Genomic DNA, 21306 nt, shown 5'->3' on the forward strand with positions numbered 1-21306 from the left:
TAAGGACAGCTTTGTGACGGATAGTGACAGTTGATCCATTGGTTGGTCGTCTGTCTGGTTCATGTTGTCACTTGCAACAGAACTACTCGTGGCCTGTTCTGGTACAGCCCTGTTGGACTGGGATGAGCTCTCAGGAGCAGCCGTTGTTCCAGTGGAGCTGTGAGACATATTTGCAGCAGCTTCACTAGACAACCTTGCCCAGGGCTGTACAGAGTTGCTCTTTTTAGTTGAGCAGGTTTGATGACCCAGCCAGACACGAGATGTTTGCCTGCTCTCTCAGATGCCCATGCTCTTAATACTGGCCTGATAGCATTTTCACTCCTGTGGGCACATGGTTTCTATGCCAACGGTGACATCACAAATCATCATTATTACTCACCAGCCAATGGTATGCTGGCAGTGCTTTATTTATTTAGTCTTGTGTTTCCCAAACTTGGGCCTCCAGCTGTTTTTGGACTACAACTCCCATCATCCTTAGCGAGCAGGACCAGTGGACAGGGTTGATGGGAACTGTAGTCCAAAAACAGCTAGAGACCCAAGTCTGAGAAACACAGATTTAGATGCTGAGCCTGCCTGATTCCAACAGCTCCTATATTCCCCTGTATGCTACATAATAAAATAGATAATTGAAATCCATTAACAGATTAACCCCACCCCATGACTTGTAATGCTTCCAGATTTTTCCAAGGTTTTGGAATATTCCCAGAAGCAGGAGCTCTTCCTCTCAGAGAGAACACCAAGAATGTATTTGTACTTTCCTGACTAACCCACCTGTATATCTATCTTTTTTTAAATCAAGCCAGGTGTGGGGAACATTTGGCCCTCCAGATGCTGCCAAACTACAACTCCCAGCAAGCATGGCCAAAGGCCAAGGGGGGTGGAAGTTGTAGTTTGGCAACATCCAGAGGGCCCAAGGTTCACAATGCCCAAGCTAAGTCATTGGGGGAAAGCAGAATAACAACAGTATAAAAATCCAGCCAAGCAGATAAAATTGATATTACCTATTAAAGAACTGGGCAAATGGAAATCTGTTTGCCTGGATTTGGAATGACATCACAGTTGCTGCCAGGCCAGCTTCCATGGAGAGGGTATTCCATAAGCACAGCTGAAAAGGTCTTAACTCTTAAGTCATTACTTATCTAATTATAGATGGTGGCAGGGATCCAGGGACTCTGATGACCAAATGTAGTGGTTAGGTAAGCTCATGTGGGATACACACTCGTCCCACCAAATTAAGTACTGTCTGAAACTCCAGAAAGCGGCTGCCAGTCAGTGTTGACAATACTGAACTAGATGGACCAATGGTCTGTCTTGCTATAAGGCACCTTCCTATGTTCTGTGAAGAATATTGCATTTGGTAGCCTCCATAGAGTGAAAAAGCAGTGTATAAATTTAAATCCCCGAGGCTATAGAATTAGAATCTTAAAACTGAAAGGCCCCTAAAATTCCTGGGATTTTAAAGCCCAATAAGCAGTTTGTGTTTGTTTGTTGCATTTATATCCCACCTTTTTCTTCATTGAGCTTATGGTGGCATACAGTACTTGGTTCTTTCCCTGCAAATTGTTTCATTGCACAACTTGGTTTTATGGGCTCTTTTTTCTTTCTTTCTTTTTTGCATATGGAAATATCTGTGCCAAGTGAAGAATTGATACTGGGTTGGTTTGCAACTCGTAATATCTGATTGCAAAGCAGCCTCATGCTTGGCTTGTAGCAACACAGAGCAATCTTTCTACCTGCCAGGAGATTGTCTAATCTAATATAAATATCAGCTAGGACAAAGCGCTGCAAAGAGAATTCCTCTGTAGCTCGCTCATAGTCTGGGTGGATTTCAAATGTAAATAGCTGTTGAATTTTATAACAAAGGTGTGTTGTCGCTTAGCGTACTGGAGGTGAGAATTTTCTCGCAGCTCCATGTTATTTCAGATTGCTCTGGGCGAAATAAGACTAATAATGATAATAATTTCAAGGCGCACAGTCCTTGCTTTTCCATGGCCAATATTTTAATAAAAAAAAGAAAAACACCTTCAGGTGCTGTGTATTGATAAAGAATTCTTATGGGACTTGTTCCTTCCTGTCTGCAGCCAAGCTGCGTCGTGCATCTACTTCAAAGTATATAGAGAGCAGAGAGAGGTTTGTTTACACAGTGAAAATGGAATAGCGGCATTCTTGGAAAAGTATTTACCTGCCTTTGTCAATGTCCTAGTTCTCAACACTCTCTGGCCCACTCTAGTGTGACCCAAGAATGCCATCAGGGGCACACAGATCTAGGCCCCAAACTTCAGCCGTGGTGGTCTTGGGTCCTCCTTTTCATCCTACGTAACTTGAATGGCTGCAGTTCACTTATAATTGGAAAAAGTAAAGCACATCTATCTGGTTGGGAGAACCCGCTGCCCCTGATGGGGGTCTGTCTTTCAATATAGAGGCCTGTCCTCCACACATTGCCATCCCTTATAATGACCACCCGTTTTGCTAGTGTATAAATCATCTTGCCCTACTCATACGGACAATAAAAAGGTCACTTCTCTCTCTCTCTCTCTCTCTCTCTCTCTCTCTCTCTCTCTCTCTCACACACACACACACACACACACACACACACACATGCCACACACCCTGAGAAGAAAGCCAAACTATCTCTTGCCTCACCACTTGGTCCCCTGTATGCAACTTTCTTGTCAGTAGCCCATCTATCGGGCCCCACTCCTAAAAGAAAACAAAGGTGCCGTTTGATGTGGTCTCCAGTTTACTTGTTTCATTTAAATCTTTGAAACCATTTTGACCTGCTGTCATTTCTAAACTGGGTATCTTGTTTGTTTCATTCTTTAATACTACCTTGTTCTTTGGAGACGTCTAAAGCAAATTGTTCAGTAAGAAACTTGAGTATTTAACTGTTGTAGAGGTGCATGTATTTTGAAGTATAGACTTTTTCACCCCCATCCATCACCCTCTTCTGATATTATTTTAAAGCTGTGGAGATGGGATTCCCCCCCATTTATTTCTTTCTTTCTTTCTTTCTTTCTTTCTTTCTTTCTTTCTTTCTTTCTTTCCTTCCTTCCTTCCTTCCTTCCTTCCTTCCTTGAAATTAAGGCCCTGGTCCCATAATGGTGATGTTGCTGAAAACGACAACAATATTACCCAGTAGAAGTTGGATTGTGGGAAAGCAAGTGTGGCTTGGCGTTTAGCTCAGTGTGATGTAAATACCATGAGGTGATCTGTGAAACGTGAAGTTTTGCAGCGTCAGAAAAAGTTGGAAGTGCAGGCTGTGAATGTGAAGTAGAGAAGTGATAATCTCATGCCCGTACATAGGATCTTTCGTCGTCGTCCCCCACCCCCTGGCCACCTTCCCCACTGAAGCCCGTCCATAATGCTATTGGTGAGAGATACGTACTGATAGGGTGAAAGTGGCTGAAAGAAAACATGATGTGCATGTTGAATTATACACTAGGAAAATAAAATAAAACATTTCCCCCTGACTCCACGTTGAAGGTACAAAATATTTAAGGTGTGGAAGGACTGGCAAGTTGTGAATAAACAAGTGGGAATTGCAGTGTAGAGTGCTTTGTGTCAAGGTGCAGCACCCACCCATGCCCCTTTCCAGGATACGCCATTCCTTTTCCTTCTTTGCACCCCTCCCTGGAACACACACACACTGCTTCCAACAGTCAGCAGTTTTTGTCCAGTGACTATACTCATACCCTCCAACATTTCTCTGATGAAAATAGGGATGTCCCATAACGATAATTTTACTGTTTATACCCCACTCTGGGCAGCTTCCAACATATATAAAAAACATAAACATTAATAAAAAAAACTTCCCTGTACAGGATTGTCTCCAGACAGCTCTGGAGTCGGATAACTCCATACCCTCCCAACATTTTTCCAATGTAAATAGTGGCATCCTAAGGAAAAGCGGGACATTCCAGGATCAAATCAGAAACCGGGCGGCTTCTCTAAATCTGTATGCACAATGTTCCCTGGGCTCCCTCTCTCTCTCTCTCTCTCCTGCCTAATACACACTTAAGGTTCCCCCCTCCCCTAACATTTTGTACTTCTGCAATTTTTGGAGTTCTGCCAATCTGGCTGATACCTCACTCCTCTGAGCGGACAGTGCCGTTTTGGCTGCATAAGGTTAAGCACTCGAGAGAATGACTTCTCTGTTAGTATGTAAGATTCTAAAAAGTCAAAGTACATAGAAGCAGCAGTAGAAACTCTTTTTATTATTTTTAAGAGTAAGCCACAGTTATGCCTGCCCATTTATTGCAAACCCATGTCTTACATTACAACGGTTTTGTGAAAGAGTGTGACTGTTTGCTTGAGTGTATGTGGAAAGTATTCTGTGTGGTCATGATGAATAAACGCTAGCCTCCCCTTCTCTCTCTCTCTCCCCCCCCCCCCAAATATGGCCATATAGCAATTAATACATTTCCTTTTCGCAATGGCAGCAGCTAAAGAAGTAATCTTGTGTAGCTGTTTCAGAGAGATTTCTGCAGGATTGGGCTGCTGGTTCATGCCTTCTGAAGCTTTTGCAAAAGTCCCAAGTTGGGGACCTTCTGTTGTATAGATCTGGACTGTATGGTTAGTGATTGTTTTCTCCCAGTTCTAAACTCGCTTAAAAGATTTCTGGAGCCTGTTTTTGCACAGGCGATGGAAGGATGTTAGTTTTATAAAGGAATGTTACTCGTGGGTCATTTAACCCATTTTCTATGGCAATGGGACTGTTCTGCTCCAAAAAGAATGTGTGTTTTCTCCCCAAGTTTGAATGCACTCAGCAGGGCTGTAGAAAACTCAGCAAAGATGGCCTATTCACTTGCTATGCTGTCTTGCAGTTTTTCTGACAACACTCTCATTGATAAGGCCTTTCAACAGTCTGTGAGCAGGCTCCATGCTATAGCTGATCACCTAGCCACGTTTTATCTTGTATGTCATGAAAGTGTTAACAGAAGCCTAAAGTGATTGAGATAGTATTAACAAAGCTGCAAACATGGAGGTAAATCTCTTTCCCCACTCCCCCCCCCCAGCCTATTCTTACCTGCATTCGTATCCATAGTAGTCAGAACAGTATTCAGGAGACTAGGCAAAATCTTTGAAAGTTAATATTTTTAAAGATGGCCATGCAGTCCCCTTCCTTCAAGGAGGATCGGCAATTAAAAAGAAAAAGGTATCCTTTGATTGATTTTGATCTAAACCAAGATAAGGAGACTCTACCTGGCACCCTTGTTTTGGGTGACTTGCATCTGAGGTTAATCACTATATCTGCCATAGAAATGGTGGCAAAGTCACCAGCCGTTCCCAACTTCGCACCTTTCACATGTCTTTGGACTGCAACTCCCATCAGCCATAATCAGTATGGCCCAACAATCAGGGATGATGGGAGCTGTAGTCTAAAACAGTGGTCTTCAACTGTTAACAGACCCGAGACCCAACTCATGACTCTCCCAACCAGCAGCACAGGACCCACTTTCACATATTAGTTTTTGGTTTATACTTAATAGTGCCAATAAGGCACATTATCAATCCTAGAATGGCAATTTGCAGAACAATATATGTAGCATAACATTAGCATAACAAAATGGAAACCAGCAAGGAACTACCCCGTGACCCAACCCTATCCAGGTTGCAGGGAGTGGACTAAGGGTGATGTACATAGAAATATGTTTCCTTATTGAAAAAGGCTCTTGCCTTTGCAGCACTAATGGAAATTGATAAAACAAGTGTCTCATTGGAAGAATTTGCTCTCGCCCAGACACCGCATGTCGTCCTCCTTTAGTCATCCTCAGTTGGAGTCCAGCATGACAGCAACAGCTGTGATAGCCTCGTCAACCTCGAGTTGGAGACGTACGGTCTTAAAACATCTGCAGGGCACCAGGGTGGGGAAGGCTGCCCTACATCTTAGCTTAGTAGAGTCCTTCTCACTGAGGTAGAAAATCTAAATCTTCTCTCCGTTCTACACTTGCTCTCCTAAATTGTGCCGCAGACTTCTCTTCCGCAGCAGAATACCCATCTCTTCTTAACCATGTTTCCTGCTCTCTGAACTTGTGCTTAGTTTGGCAACACCTTTCTTACAAAATCAAGTTGGGCATCTGGTGCAGTATTTTGGCTAGGCCTCTCCATTTCCAGTCGTGCTCCATTGTCTTTGGAACTAGGCTTCTGCTGCCCAGTTCCTAATAACCCAGTGTATTACCTCTGATCTGGTGGTATGTCAGAAATAAGCTAGAAAAGTTTTGCTTTCATCGTTATCCATTCAGTTCTGTTCGTTTGCTGACCTCTCTGAGTCTAACTGTACATTCCAAGCACATTAAATTGTGTGGTGATTATAGCAAAAAAAGAGAGAATAAGTTTGCCTGAGATTAGAATATCTAGCGTACCCCATTTATCTAGCATACCCAATAGATTTCACTTCCGGCTTCAAAAATGCCTGTTCTTTTAACATAGCTACATTCTGTCTGGCCAAGCAAGAAAGCCCTGCAAATATTCACGCTAGATTTTGTCTGTGTAGAGTTTCACCCTCCCAGCCCCCAGTCCCAAAGTAGGCTCTGGATATGAGTCTGCATGCCTGATTATGTAATAAGAGCCTCTATCCACAGCAATCCAAGAAAGAAGAGCCAATATCCTGTTAGACTGAGTAGTGCATAATTGTTCCTAGAGCTTGCAGAGTTCCTACTTTGGAAAGAGCTTGAGATTCCAGCACAGTGACATGTACCAAATTTGGCTCACTCTTGTATGATATATTAAAGGGGGGGGGGGGAAACTGGTGTGTAAAAGTTGTCTAAGCGTTTTGTCTCAAGCTCATAGAATAGTGCCTCTTCTAGGATCCAAAAGCAGAAGCAATCTCCCCCAAAACTTTGCTTTTCAGTTCTAAACTGGGATAGCCCCCAAATGCCGTATCTTCAGCTGAATGTAGCTAGAGTCAGGGTGGGGCCTGTGGGGAACGGAGTCTTGTTTTTGTTTTAGCTTTTTTCTTTTGATCAGCCCCCCCCCCCTCCTTACATGAAATCTAGTTTTGTCTAGAGAAATGGTGATTGAGCAGTTGAGACACTTGATTAAATCCCTGGAGGTTATGAGTTGCTTACACAGAGATTCCTTTTGCCTGTGAAGGGCTGCCCTTTAGAAGCCCCACCCTGTCTATCTGATTTCAGCAGGGAAGCCTACAAGCAGCTGCTCAAAAAGAAGCTCAACGGTGATCAACCGAGAGAGGAAAATGTGTACTGGATCTGCCCCATTAAGGATGCACGGCTGGACATGTTTACAAAGGTGTAAGCTCCACTGGAGAGGCTGCTGTCTTAGCTAAAAAAACCTCAAGGATTGCAGTGCAAATGTTCAGGATTGCAGCCTTGTACTGTCCAACTGCCCTAAAAATCCCAGGACCGTCTCCAAAACCCTCTCGCCATCACGGTGACACGGAGATCCCAATTTCCCTTCAGTACAGTGTTTCAGCGTGCTGCTGGGAGTTCAGATCCATGTGTCTCTCTTAACACATTTCTTAGCTCTATGCCTCCCTCTCCCTCCTCCCCCACCCCAAAAGCATCACTTCCTGTTTGTATGAAAACGAGATCCGGGTCACTTGAATGCCCCTAAGAACTTCTTGGCTCTGGCTTCCTTAATTTGGCCTCTGTGTCCCTGCCTTGGAGGCAGCGGCATGGGGGGAACGACACTATTTTTATCTGATGTATGTTGGAGGGGGTTTGCAGCCTTAGCGGAGAAGACCTAATGTAAGTGTACCAGATACTTCCCATCCCTCTTCCTCCTCGTCTCCCTGTATCTGCTGGCCAGAGCATGGTATGTCCATTAACTGCCTTCTAACAGTACATCTTTGAGAGGTGAAAGAGAGTGAAGGAGTGTTCACATGTGCAGTCAGCTAAGATTTGCCAACTTCTGAATTAGCCCCATAGCTTAGCTTGGGATCTGCACCTTAAGCATATCATGGTTCACCTGTCAGAGAAATATATTGCAAGCAGTCCCTTCAGAAAGCACTTTCTGCCCTCTTGGGTCACAAGTGGACCTGTATCAGCTTCTCAATAAGATGCACAATGAAAGCGGCCTCACCCACAACGTTGTAGCTATAAATAAAAATGTGAATATTTGTTGGAATAACTATATATTTTTATTGGACCAAACAGGTTTAAAGAAGTGTGTGTGTGTGTGTGTGTGTCCCCCAAACTCCACAGGTTCATGATGAGAGAGATATATGCATACAAAAAAGGGGGGGTAGTTTTGGTTCACAACTGAAAGCTATCTGACTTTTCTTCTCTGAAAAGCCAGTCATCAGGCCACCGTCACTGACTTGAAGCTTGCTAGGCCTTACCTTGGAGATTTCAGGTTGTACTAAATCCTTCAAAAGCATCGGAGCCGATACAATTCTTCAGCACTGAGAATAATACTGTACCTTTTGAATCAAGCCTTTTCCTGCCTTCAGGTCAGTTCAGGTTTCGTGGTGCCATTTCAAGGGAGGAAGCAGGTACGGCCAAGCAAATAAACAAGCAAAAATGGTAATTATTTGAGTTAAGGGTGCTTTCTCAGAAGTAAGACCTGTGAAGTTCAATAGTGCTTACTCCCAGGTAAACAGGCATAGAACTTTGCAACCTTAAGGTGACATTAATTGGAAGAAGAACATAGTTCATTCAACTGGATTTTTTGTTCATTGGCACTGCATATTGGCTTTCTGACATGCATTTCGTGCAATGCTCATAAACTATGGAGAGAGGTGTCTAGTGGGATTTTCTCTATGCAAAGAACATAAGTATAGCCTAGTGGATCCGGCCAATTGCCCATCTAGTCCAGTATCCTGTTCTCATGGTGGCCAACCAAATTCCTCTGGGAAGACAAGAAGCAGAGCATAAGCACAAGAGCACACTCCTCTCCCATGGATTCCTGTAACTGGTGTTCAGAAGCATTGTGGAAGTGGAGCACAACCATCATGGCTAGTAGCCATCAATAGCCTTTACCCCCATGGATTTGTCTAATCTTCTTTTAAAGACATCCAAGTTGGTGGCCTTCTCTGCCTCCTGGTGGAGTGAGTTCCACAGTTTGACTTTGCCCTTGATCAATACCAGCCTCCCTTCTGTAGCTCAGTTGCTAGAGCATGAGACTCTTGATTTGAGCCCTGCATGGGGCAAAAAGATTCTTGCATTGCAGGGGGTTGGACCAGATGACCCTCTACAATTCTATGATTCTATAGGGCAGGCATGGCCAAACTCGGCCCTCCAGATGTTTTGGGACTACAACTCCAATCGTCTCTAGCTAACAGGACCAGTGGTTAGGGATGATGGGAATTGTAGTCCCAGAACATCTGGAGGGCCAAGTTTGGCCGTGCCTGTTATAGGGTCTCAGACCACCAGCTATTATGCTTTGATATAAAAATGTGTAAACCTAAGTTTGGTGGAATCTAATGGCAGAACTGTAGTTTAGGGAGGCGGCCCTGGGGGTTGTCTGGAGTCAGGGCCCTGAATCTGCACATTGAACCAAGAGGGCAGGGGAGAAGAAGATGCCCAATCTGATGCCCTGCTCTAGCCTCTAGTCACCAAGGCTAGGGATGGTTGGCACAAATCAGAGTAGGATTTTTGTTTTATTTTTTTAAATCACGGTTATGAGCAGCTGTTCAAACAGAGTGTGAATTTCATGTTGGTCAGATGAGGCTTGCAAGGCAGGTAGGGATGTGAACGGAATCAATGTGTAGGCTCCTGTGTGGTGGCTTGCCACACATGGACTCTGGAAAAACATTTGGGCTGCCGGCCCATGAGATGGACACCTGAGGCTTCCTGTGTAGCTTGTTTGGCTTGCGGTGCGAAGGCTAAAGTGATGTAACCCAGGAATGAGGTAATCAATGAGCATATGTGTGCGTGCATGTGCTCACACACTTACTAAATAGCCAGGAGTCCCCCTAATGGAGGCTGCCTGAGATACAGCGACCTAGAAATAGAAACGAGCTTTTGTTTACTCTTGTCAAAGTCAAGAGAGGAAACGCTGGAAACTCATCATGCTTAATTGGGCGCTGTCATTGCTGTGCAGTTGCTGACAGGCACCCGGGGAAGGTAGCCTGACTAGAAGATAGGATTTTGGCGTGGTGTCTTTTGCCAGGTTTGCCTTGTTGAACCCCACCTGTGGGCCAAACGGAAGATTGTGGTTGATGGCTCAAATCTGTTTTCTTCAACAGGGGGACCCTTGCTCAGTTTGCAAACTCAAGGTTTGCCTCGGCTCCTGAATTCTAAAATAGGAATAACAAAGGTTCAATGCAGAAGAGCTATGCCAGAGAAATCAGTAGCCATATTCACACCTGGCCCTAAACCTGGGTTTATTGCTATGTGCTCAAGCTGGAGGGATTTACTTCCAGGCAAAGGATTTGCTTTCAGTTTACCTGAATCTTGGTTTGTCTTGTCATCTTGATCCGAATGTACAGAACTGCTTGTCCATTGAGCCAGCTCAGCCTTCTACAGCAGTGTTTTTCAACCTTTTTTGGGCAAAGGCACACTTGTTTCATGAAAAAAATCACGAGGCACACCACCATTAGAAAATGTTAAAAAATTTAACTCTGTGCCTATATTGACTATATATAAAGTAATTCTCTTGAATAGGAATCAAATAAACAAATTTTTCCCACGGCACACCAGGCAACATCTCGCGGCACACTAGTGTGCCGCGGAACAGTGGTTGAAAAACACTGTTCTACAGGCTTGCAGGGAGTTTGTTGCGGCTCATTTCTTCTAACTTGCAGGAGGATCCTGTTGTGCCAGGAAGTAAACCGAAGTATGAAATGTCCCAAGCTATCAGTTCATTGACCTAATTTTCCACCTCCTGTTAGTGCCTGTTGGTGTCCTGTCGCCACCCACTCCCTTGTTCCTGCTGTGGACTTTCGCTCTGCCTAGCATTGATAGTTGGAATTCCCACTTATGCAAAACTTATTGATTTTTCCTGTGCTGTGAAATGCAGGTGGTTGGCGGTGAAGCTGTAGCACGAAGGTGATACTCACGTAAGCAAACAGTGTTCAGCAGTCCTCCACAAGCTGTTCTGGTATCACTCTGTAGCAAAGACTCTTGTGGCACCATAAAAAAAACAAACGATGCACATGCTTTTGTGGATTAGAGCAGTATTTTTCAACCTTTTTTGGGCAAGGGCACACTTGTTTTATGAAAAAAATCACGAGGCACACCACCATTAGAAAATGTTAAAAAAATTAACTCTGTGCCTATATTGACTATATATAAAGTAATTCTCTTGAATAGGAATCAAATAAACACAATTTTTCCCACGGCACACCAGGCAACATCTCGCGGCACACTAGTGTGCCGTGGAACAGTGGTTGAAAAACACTGGATTAGAGCCCACCATGCCACAGTAAAACCACAACCCTAGGACTCTGATAATGCCTGCTGGCTGCCTGGAGATAGGCTAGAGAGCAATACATGTGAGAGTGTGTGTATATCCTAATCTACGGTACGGAGGCAAAAATGTGCATAGTGCATCACACTGTTGATTCATGTGATTCGCCAGTACCCCTGGATCCTTATCGCATGTACTACTTGTAAGCCAGGTGCTTCCCCCCCCCCAAAATCTTATATTTGTGCACCTGGTTCTTCCTACCTAAGTGCAGAACCTTACATCTGTCTCTATCGAAATTCATTTTGTGAGTTTGGGCCCAGGTCTGCAATCCGTTAAGGCAATCTTGAATCTTGGTTCTCTCTTCTGCGGCATTATCTACCCTTCCCAATTTGGTGTCATCTGCGGGTTGGATGAGCCCCACCCACTTTTGCCTCGGAGCCTGCCCAAACTCCTGGAAGGAAACATGGGCCTTGGGATGAAAAACGTTCCCTGCCCCTGGTTATGAGGCAGTGCTAAACAATGAGGTGGGTGGAAAATCTTTTCTGGTAGAGTTCAGTTGGTTTAAGCCTCACCCCTTAACATCTACTACGGTCGCATTTGTACTGCTGTGTAGGCTGTATTTACGGACTGTTCTTTCCCCGCCTTACAGAAAGGAATGGTTCCTATGGATAGGAGATTAGGGTAGGAGCTGGCCTGCTTCTCTCCCTTTTGTTACAAAGCAAGTGTATCGCCCATCTCGCTCCAGGGCCAGTGCTGTAGCTAATTAAGAAACTGGTGTGCGCAGCGTATGTTGAGTTTCATAGCGGCTGACCCAAGCATGTCAGGAGTGCATATCCAGCCCCTGGCCTGCTCTTGTTATGTATCTGAGTTCCACCTGAACAAACAGCCTCTCTGCAATGGGGCTTGAGAATCTGCCAAGCTTTCCCTTGGGAACTAGTGATTTGGTGGCCTCGGAGCTCAAAGTGGGGGCTGCTTTTACGGATACTCACTTCCTGCCTGAAGAACATACTTAAAGAGACTGCAGTTTTCTTTCTGGAGCGTTACACTCTTAAAGGTTCAGCAGAGGCTTGCAGTGTGGGGCAAGGAACATTGTTTGTAGGTGGTTGGTTTTTTTAATGCAGATCAGTGGGAAGCATATATATTACATTGGCCCACTATTGCAGCTGGTAGAATATACAGATCTGTATCCTTAAACTAGGGGATAGCCAACGCGGTGGTCTCCAGATGTTGCTGAACTGCAGCTCCCATATTGATCCACCTAGAGTGCCTCATGTGTGACCACCCTCAAGTATGGATTGGAGACCATGCAGAGGAAAAAGAGAGTGTGCACCTCGGTGACGCTTCTGCTTTCAAAACTTGAACGGGCTTTGTTGAAAAGCTTTCCCTCAGATGATGGTCCCTGTTTGATGTTTCATCAACCAGAGCCTATAGAGGCTGAGGAGCTGACTTTGATTCCCTGGATATCCAGCTGTAGTACCATACACATCTGACATCAAATGGACTGAAATGGTTCGGTGCTGAATGTTGGTGCAGTAGGGAGCTGTCATGTGTTTCCTTAGCTGAATATGCCTCTCTGCATGCTGATCAATTAAGATAGACTGGTAGATCCAGGTTTGAACATTACTTAGGAAGTATGCACAGACTGGGGACGCGGGTGGCGCTGTGGTCTAAACCACTGAGCCTAGGGCTTGCCTCTCGGAAGGTCAGCGGTTCGAATCCCCACGACGGGGTGAGCGCCTGTTGCTCTGTCCCAGCTCCTGCCAACCTAGCAGTTTGAAAGCATGCCAAAAAATGCAAGTACCAGTAGGTACCACTCTGGCGGGAAGGTAAACAGCGATTCCGTGCGCTGCTCTGGTGTCGGTGTTCCGTTGTGCCAGAAGCGGCTTAGTTATGCTGGCCACATGACCCGGAAAAACTGTCTGCGGACAAACGCCAGCTCCCTCAGCCTGTAAAGCAAGATGAGCGCCGCAACCCCAGAGTCGTTTGCGACTGGACTTAACTGTCAGAGGTCCCTTTATTCACAGACTGATGTGTTGGAACCAGTCTGGGCTCAGAGAAATGACTGGCTTCTTCCTCTTCTTCTTCTTCTTCTTCTTCTTCTTCTTCTTCTTCTTCTTCTTCTTCTTCTTCTTCTCCTCCTCCTCCCAATTATTAACAGTTTCTTTCAAACATTTTGCAGCACAACTTCTCATCTCTACCTTTCCCTCACCTGTTTTCCTCCATGCCCATTTTCCAAGGTGGGCTTGGGTTTCGGAATAGCGTCTCTAACTTACATCCATTATATTTGTGAAACATAAGCAGAGCATTGGTAGGGCATTTTTAATGCACCAAACCATAACCGTGATCAAAAAACCTCTCCCAGTATGGTCATAAATCCTGAATTCTTTCTTGCACCCTTCTTTTATCTCGGTTAGCATGTTGTTGGGATGCAAGGATGATCTGGATGGTTTTTATAGAATGTAGAAGTTGAAACTGGCTGTGACTAAGCAAGCGACTGCTTAGAGACCGAAAGCCAGAAAGCCCATTCCTAGCAGCAGTGCTTGATTCATCCCATGTGACCTCTTTTTGATCTAGATCTCCAGTCATGGTTTGGCAGCCCTTTATAACACGAGACCTTGCGTGTCCTCTGGTAGAAGGCATTTCTAGGTGGTTTAATTGTTCTCCTTCCGCATGTACATATCTGAATATTAATAGAATGAAAAGGGAGGTGCAGAGCTCCCCTTTCGTTTGAAGCTTCCTTTCGGTTTTGATGCTTATAGCAGGTGGTGCCTTAATGGGGTTTTTGCTGTATTAAGGCTTCCTTCCACCACCACCCCCAACTCCCTAAATTAACAAAGCCAGGCCAATACTGAAAGCCGATACCAGATGAAGGCCAACCATGCAATTTCCCCCTGCCTCCCCGTTCTCCTCATGGCAAACCAAAAATAGCCTTCACCCTGTGGAAGGAAAGTCTTCCCCCTCCCACTTGTACTTGTGGAAAAGGCTGCTGAAAAGATTTATCAATAAAAAATCATGAAGACGTTTAGCATCCCGGCCTACCCACTGGGATTAAGGTGTAACCTTAGCTTCTCTTAAGGGATACTCCAGTATTCCTAGAAAAGCCATGATCCTTTTGAAGTAGCCCCACCTGTTTTGCTCTGTCATTTCTCACTCCACCTCTAGCGCATGCACACAATTCCTTATCTTTTGTTTTACTATGCCATCTGCTTAAAATTGTGAACAATAATGTAACACCTTAAAATAAGTACATTGATATAAGGAGATTTGGAGGATGGTGTCTGCATGTCATTTGTATTCCCCTTCTCCCAAGAAAGTGCAAGACTCACTAAGGCTCTCTTAGCTGAGACTGAGTCACATTGAACTCTGTGGGAAAAGGTATGGTGTTGCAGAGGCCAGGAAGGTTGGGTGTTTGTTTGCCGCACCCTACCTGCTCTCCCCTACGATGACAACTGATGGTGCAACTTGAATAGGCTCTAAACGGCAAGTAGGTGGGCCAGTGACAAGATAGAAATCAATGTAGTTTGGGCTTCACCCAAACTAGCATGGTTGTAGTCTTGACTGATTTCCTTACCCCAGTCTGCAAATTAATTAACAGCTCCATCTTCTCTAAACAATAACCACAGAAAACCCACCTCACATTTAGTATAACTAGGTCAGTTGTTGAGCTTGGTGGGAGTGGGGGAAGCTGTTGAGGCCCACCTAGGACAGAGGGTGACACTGCAGTGGGTCCCAACTGCCTATGGGTCTGCTTTGTGTGCTTATGGCCAGAAATGGCGCTCGAGTATGGTTGGCTGATTTTACTTAAATGGTCCTAGATCCCTATAGTGTAGCCAAATCAGGTTGATGAAAGTGGCTTATCCAACAGTGGTGACAAAATAAGATTCTTCTGTGGAGCCCTGCCCCCTTGTATCGGTACTGTTTCTTCACACTACTCATTCCTACTCCGATCAACACAGAGTCAGTTTAGACTAACTCTGGTGCTTCTGTCAAATGCAGGTAACCACACATTGATGAGGATGGAGTTAAAGACCGTTGGCTCATATGTTGCAAACTTCCAGTCTGTTTTACTTACACACACACACACCTGCCTTGTGTCATTCCATTTGGGCAATGCATAGTTTTATACAGCGGAAGTGACTGAAAAGAATTTACATTACTTTGCTTTGTTTGACTATATATCTCACCCTTCCCCAGCTTGTAGGTAGGAGGCCTCTCATATGGCCTTGTTTTTGTATTACATCTAAACGAATAGCTTTGAAGTCTTCCTCCTATTCTGCCTGGTGAACTGCCCTGTGTAACTTGAAAGCTTGTCTGATATGCCTGTCTAATAAAAGGTATTCTCATACCTTTTTTAAAAAACCTAATCTAATTGTCTCCATAAAACGTACTGCATGCCATCCTGGAGCCAAACAAGTTAGGAGAGACTTGTTTATTAGATGCTGGTACTTATTTTTAACACAAGGGAGGGAAAAGTGGATTATGTCAGATTCTCCTCCTTTCTGTATTGTAGGAATCGCAACAAGATCTCCAGCATTGAAGCAAGCCAACTGGAGCCCTATATTGCCCTGGGAACGTTAGATCTGAGCTCGAATAACATCACGGAAATCCGAAGTGGCTGTTTTCCAGTGGGGCTTCATATAAAGGATCTGTAAGTCCCCCCCCCCCCAAGTTTTTATTTAAACATTTTATGGGAAAGTATCTGTTTATACACCAAAGGCTGACTTTTAAAACCCATTTCTTTTAAAATTGGATTACAGGGATGGATTATAAACCAGCTGGGTGTTGCTTGTCCTTTTGTGTGAGTGTGCATGTGTGTGCATATTATCTCAGTTCTTTAAGTGATCACATTACATATGACGCGGGTTGAAAAAACTCCTTGTTGTTCCTTTTGCTTGCTCTCTTCTGACAGTTTTAAACAGTCAGATGAAGAAGCAAGAAAGCTGAACACAGTAGTAATCCATGGCAGGGGTCTTTGGTCCTTAGGCTGCTGCATTCTCTTATTCCCACTTGCTGTAGCAAAGAGAACAGGGTTGGGGGGCAGTGGAGGGCAGAGGTTGGGGAAGAGAATGAGCCACAGAAGCTTGATTGTGCACCCCTGAATAGCTAATGAAAATCTAAGAGAGAGGCCAAGTGCCAATTACTTGTATGGGATCTTTAATCAGAACTTCTCTGCTCTCTTTTTACTGCATCGCATATTATGAAAATGTTCGTGCTGCAGGGTTGTGCACGGTTGTAAATGTCTGTTTTTATAAAGAAAGGAGCAAGACAAATTGTGACTTCTGGCTTGGATTATGTCACAACTGAACTATACTGAACGTTGATGTGCGGCGGTTTTCTGATTTTTATTTTCTACAAAATGGTCTGCAGCAGAAGCTCAGAGGCAAACGTTTGTACTGGTAAAGACATATTTTTGTAAACATTGCTTCATGTGACCCTCAAGAGGTACAACGTTTAATGCTGTGAAATGAAACTGAGTGCTAAGAATACTGTATCTTGCACTTTTCACTATGCATTATTGAAATTGAGTAGGGGTGGACAGAACATAGATTGAAATACCACTGGTTAGATTACTGGGTGAATTCCTAGGGATTCCGATTGTCAGTTGTTCAGCAATAGCAACAACAAAAGGCTGTTCTCTCCCCACATCTCCTTACACACATACAGGCTAGGCTATTTGAATCACCTGATGTGTAGCAAATCAGATGGAGATTTATACTTGTTTATCCTAGTTATCCCAGTTGATGGGTTACTTCTTCTTCTTCTTTGGCGATCACTCGTAGCTGAGTAAGATTGTCTTCCATGAACGCGTTCTTAACAAAGAGTCCGTAAGTGACTGTGAAGGCCAGTTCTGGATCCGCACGTCCTTCCACATAGGTTTCTGGGCAGAAGTTGGTCATGATGAGGGTTTTCCAAATGTGCCTTCTTCTTAGCACATTTCTCCCTTTCGTCCTGAGTTCGAGCGTCTTCAAAGTCCATGACACCTTTGGTAAAGGCTATTCTCCAACCGGAGTGCTCACAGGCCAGTGTTTCCCAGTTGTCAGTGTTTATACAGGTAATTGACTGTTCCTCCTGAGTCAGCCTTTTGCACCTTGCTCTGCCATCCTGCAAGCCCTCGTTTTGCACTTGGCTCTGTTTGATGGACATTGGGTCCTATTAAAACAAAAAACAAAAACGCATCCAAGAACTGAAGCTAACAGTATGTAGTATGAGCCAGTATTTAAGTCGAATTGAACATAGATGCTAAATTCCAATAATTGCACTCTTCCTGCTAGGCTATAGTATATGTTTGCTCTGTACCCCTTCACTTCTGACATGGGATGTGTCAGCTACTGATTCCTCCGGGAGGTTAGAGGTGCTACGGTACCTCCGGGGATCTCTTTATCATCAGCTGTCTAAATTGTGCTAATGGAAAAATTGGCTTGGCTTGTCTGTGGAGGGGGGGGGGGAACATTGGATTTTAAAAAAATAAAAAATAAAATAAAAACGATGTGTCTAATGTCACCAGCCACTCAGATAAAGAGTGAACAGCCAATACCTCTGACATAGCCGTTTAAATGTTCTGTGATGAATTATTACAGGCACCTGGGGAGCAACAGAATCAGCATCCTGGAGACCAAGGCTTTTGATAGCCTGTCACGATCCCTTCTAACGCTTCGCCTGAGTAAAAACAGGATCACCCAGCTTCCTGCTAAAGCATTCAAGCTGCCCATGCTAACACAACTGTGAGTAGAAATGTGCAGTTTAATTATGGGCAACCAAACTTTATGGAGACAAACGTTCCCTGAGGACATGCCCACCAAATGCAATCCTCCTTCACGTCCATAAAATGTTGAATAAACTATATTTTAATGGCCCTATGGTGACACCTAATAAAGCAAATTAGGAATAGGTTGGGTTTTTTTCCTGGTGGTCCTGCATGGCCTTGACTTCTTCTTTTTTAAAAAAGAAAGAAGGAAAAAGCCCTGTTGGAGAGTAATCTGAAAAGAGCAATAATAATAATAATAATAATAATTGCATTAATTACCTAGAACATACATTGGAGACCCCTGCACTAGTCAATCCAGCCGGTGCATTTATTTTCCTCGCTCCTTTTTGTTACTCCCTTTGTTTCACAAGAGGGCAGTGAAAGCGAATTAGGTCAGAGGGCTTTCTCGAAACCCTGTTTTCAAGACCACACATGGGTCTTTTATTTGGTAATAAAACAGGGGAGGCTGTTAAAGTGTGCGGTTGACATTTAGATGGGCAAAATGGTGCTTTTGATGAGTTAGCACACACATCGTTGTTTGTGCAGCCCAGAGCGTAGCGTGGGCTGCATTTGATCACAAATACACATCTGCATCTGCGAAGGTGCTTTGTGCGCAGATAATTGACCTTTGGCTTCAACATTTGCTTGCTGCTTTCTAGATGTTTGGAACCAGACTCAAAGGCTGGATCGCGTACCATTTAGTATGCGATTTCAATTGACATTAAAAATTTAAAAAATGGAGATTTTTATATGAAGAGACAAAACAACTTGTGAAATCTCTTTTAAATTTTAAACAAGCTAACAAGTAGGATTTCGGTCAGGCACTTCCCTCTGGTGAAAGTAACTGGTGACCTGTGCAAACAGTGAATTCATAGAAGATTCCTACTTCCTTCACTGCAAATCCTGTGCAGACAAAGGGGTTGGAGTTCATTTTCCCTCTGTGATAACCTTTCTTCTTTGAATATTTTTAGGGCATTCGAAGATAACAACACAGCTTCTAATGCTGTGCAGCTATAGAGGGGCTACTGTATGTAGCAGTAGTGATCCGTAGGGCAGCACAGGTGGGGCAGCATTGTTCACCTGCCTTTTGAACACAGGTGAACGTTACTGCTGGTTCCTGAGAAGGAGAGGGCTTGGGGATGGAGCCAACCTGACTCTTCTGCCACCCCATTGCTCGCTACTTCCCACCCCTTTTTCAAGAACCAGCAGCAATGCTCACTGCTCAGAAGGCCACCTCATCAGCAGTGCCCCTTCACCAGCCTCTTCTGCTAGATTCATAAAGGTAAAGGGACCCCTGACCATTAGGTCCAGTCGTGTGTGACTCTGGGGTTGCAGTGCTCATCTCACGTTAATGGCCGAGGGAGCCGGCGTACAGCTTCCTGGTTATGTGGCCAGCATGACAAAGCCGCTTCTGGCGAACCAGAGCAGCACACAGAAACGGTGTTTACCTTCCTGCCGGAGTGGTACCTATTTATGTACTTGCTCTTTGACATGCTTTCAAACTGCTAGGTGGGCAGGAGCTGTGACCGAACAACGGGAGCTCACCCAGTCACGGGGATTTGAACTGCCAACCTTCTGATCAGCAAGCCCTAGGCTCTGTGGTTTAACCCACAGCACCACCTGCGTCCCATGCTAGATTCATAGTTGCACATTAAATATTGTTCTCTGGGCAACCTCAATTAAATAATTTCTGTAGCTGTCCAGAGACTCTTAATACAAAAGCTCAAAGTAATGTGGAGAGTGGTCTTGGTCTCGATAGATTTGGACCCAGAAGTCTCTTCTGTTCATCAAAGGGCTGTGTATACCTTGCACTTGGATACAATGCTTCAGATCCAAGGTATAGGCACTTTTCGTTTCATGTCCTTCAAACGACGCGTGTTAAAAGCAGCAGAGGTTTTTGGTTCTTGTTTCCCCATCCTCAACCCACTGGAAAACAATGGTCTTTTAACACCGTTCTGTGCTGTTGGCAATTTTAGGGAGCTGAACCGGAATCGCATTCGTCTGATAGATGGCCTGACGTTTCAAGGGCTGGACAGATTAGAAGTTCTGAAGCTCCAGCGAAACAACATAAGCAAGCTGACCGATGGCGCTTTCTGGGGTCTGGCCAAAATGCAAGTTCTGTAAGTTAAAAGATGGTTATTACTAATAGGTTCTAGGCATGTGCTGCAGATGCCTGGTGGGTAATTCTGGCGTGCAACTTACAATAGCATTGGTTTCACTAAGGCTTTTGTAGAGATGCACTTTGACTTGATAGCCAAAGTACACCTCTGCCTACAAAGATAGGATAGCAATCTTCAAATATCTTAAGGACTGTTGCATGGGACAGGGAGCGTGCTTGTTTTCTCCTGCTCTGGAGGGCAGGACTTGAAACCATGGCTTCAAGTTGCAAGAAAGGAGATTCCGACTAAACATTCGGAAAAACTTTCTGACAGTAAGAGCTGTTCAGCAGTAGAACAGACTCCCATAAGAGGTGGTGGACTCTCCTTCCTTGGAGATTTTTAAGCAGAGGTTGAATGGCCATCTGTCATGGATGCTTTAGCTGAGATTCCTGGGTTGCAGGGGGTTGGACTAGATCACCCTTGGGTCCATTCCAACTCGTAAGATTCTATTATTCTATGACTTTTACTCCAAAGCTACAAGCTTTTGCATGCATGCCCATTGAACACAGTGAAACTTACTTCTGAATGCACCTGCCTGAGATTGAGCTATTAGCCTAGAAAGGAGGGCATTAATGGGAGATTACTGTACACCCGGGACCAAACCCAAATAATGGCACATTAAAGCTGGCAGCTGGCAGCTGACTTTGGGGAAGACCAAGGTGGCATGTTCTTGGTCTTAAGAGGTATTGTGGGCTGGCGGAGTGGGGGGGTGGGGATTAAGAGTCTTTTTAAAAAAATAAATATGGCATTTTGTACATGGGTCGTTTTTTGTTTCTTTAAGTACATGTATGTGAGATGTGAACCGGTGTGTAATATATTTAAACTGGCCGTGCTTCCAGGAATCTGGAATACAACGCCCTCACAGAGGTGAACAGCGGCTCCCTGTATGGACTTGGGTCTCTCCAGCATTTCCATCTCCGTAACAACTTGATTTCCCATATCAACCCGGCTGGATGGCGCTTCTGCCAGAAGCTGAATGAACTGTGAGTCGTCTCTCCTGAAGTTGCTAACGGGCGGCCGTAAAGAGTAGCAGCTATTAATGGGCAAAAGCACTTTTTGTCCATGCTCTCGTAATGTCCTGTTTGGATTCCT

The 21306-nt window shown here is 44.5% G+C and overlaps 1 protein-coding gene across 1 annotated transcript in view; it reads left to right on the plus strand.

The window, feature by feature from the left end:
* The window catches only part of LRIG1 (leucine rich repeats and immunoglobulin like domains 1), a 122543-nt gene that overhangs the window by 71217 nt on the left and 30020 nt on the right, over positions 1-21306 (plus strand). The window contains exons 4-7 of the mRNA XM_033141261.1: positions 15821-15958; positions 17889-18032; positions 20032-20175; positions 21054-21197. Coding sequence (XP_032997152.1) covers positions 15821-15958; positions 17889-18032; positions 20032-20175; positions 21054-21197 — 570 coding nt within the window. The remainder of the gene's footprint in view (positions 1-15820; positions 15959-17888; positions 18033-20031; positions 20176-21053; positions 21198-21306) is intronic.

This window comes from Lacerta agilis, chromosome 2 (assembly GCF_009819535.1).
Source record: "Lacerta agilis isolate rLacAgi1 chromosome 2, rLacAgi1.pri, whole genome shotgun sequence".
NCBI lineage: Eukaryota > Metazoa > Chordata > Lepidosauria > Squamata > Lacertidae > Lacerta > Lacerta agilis.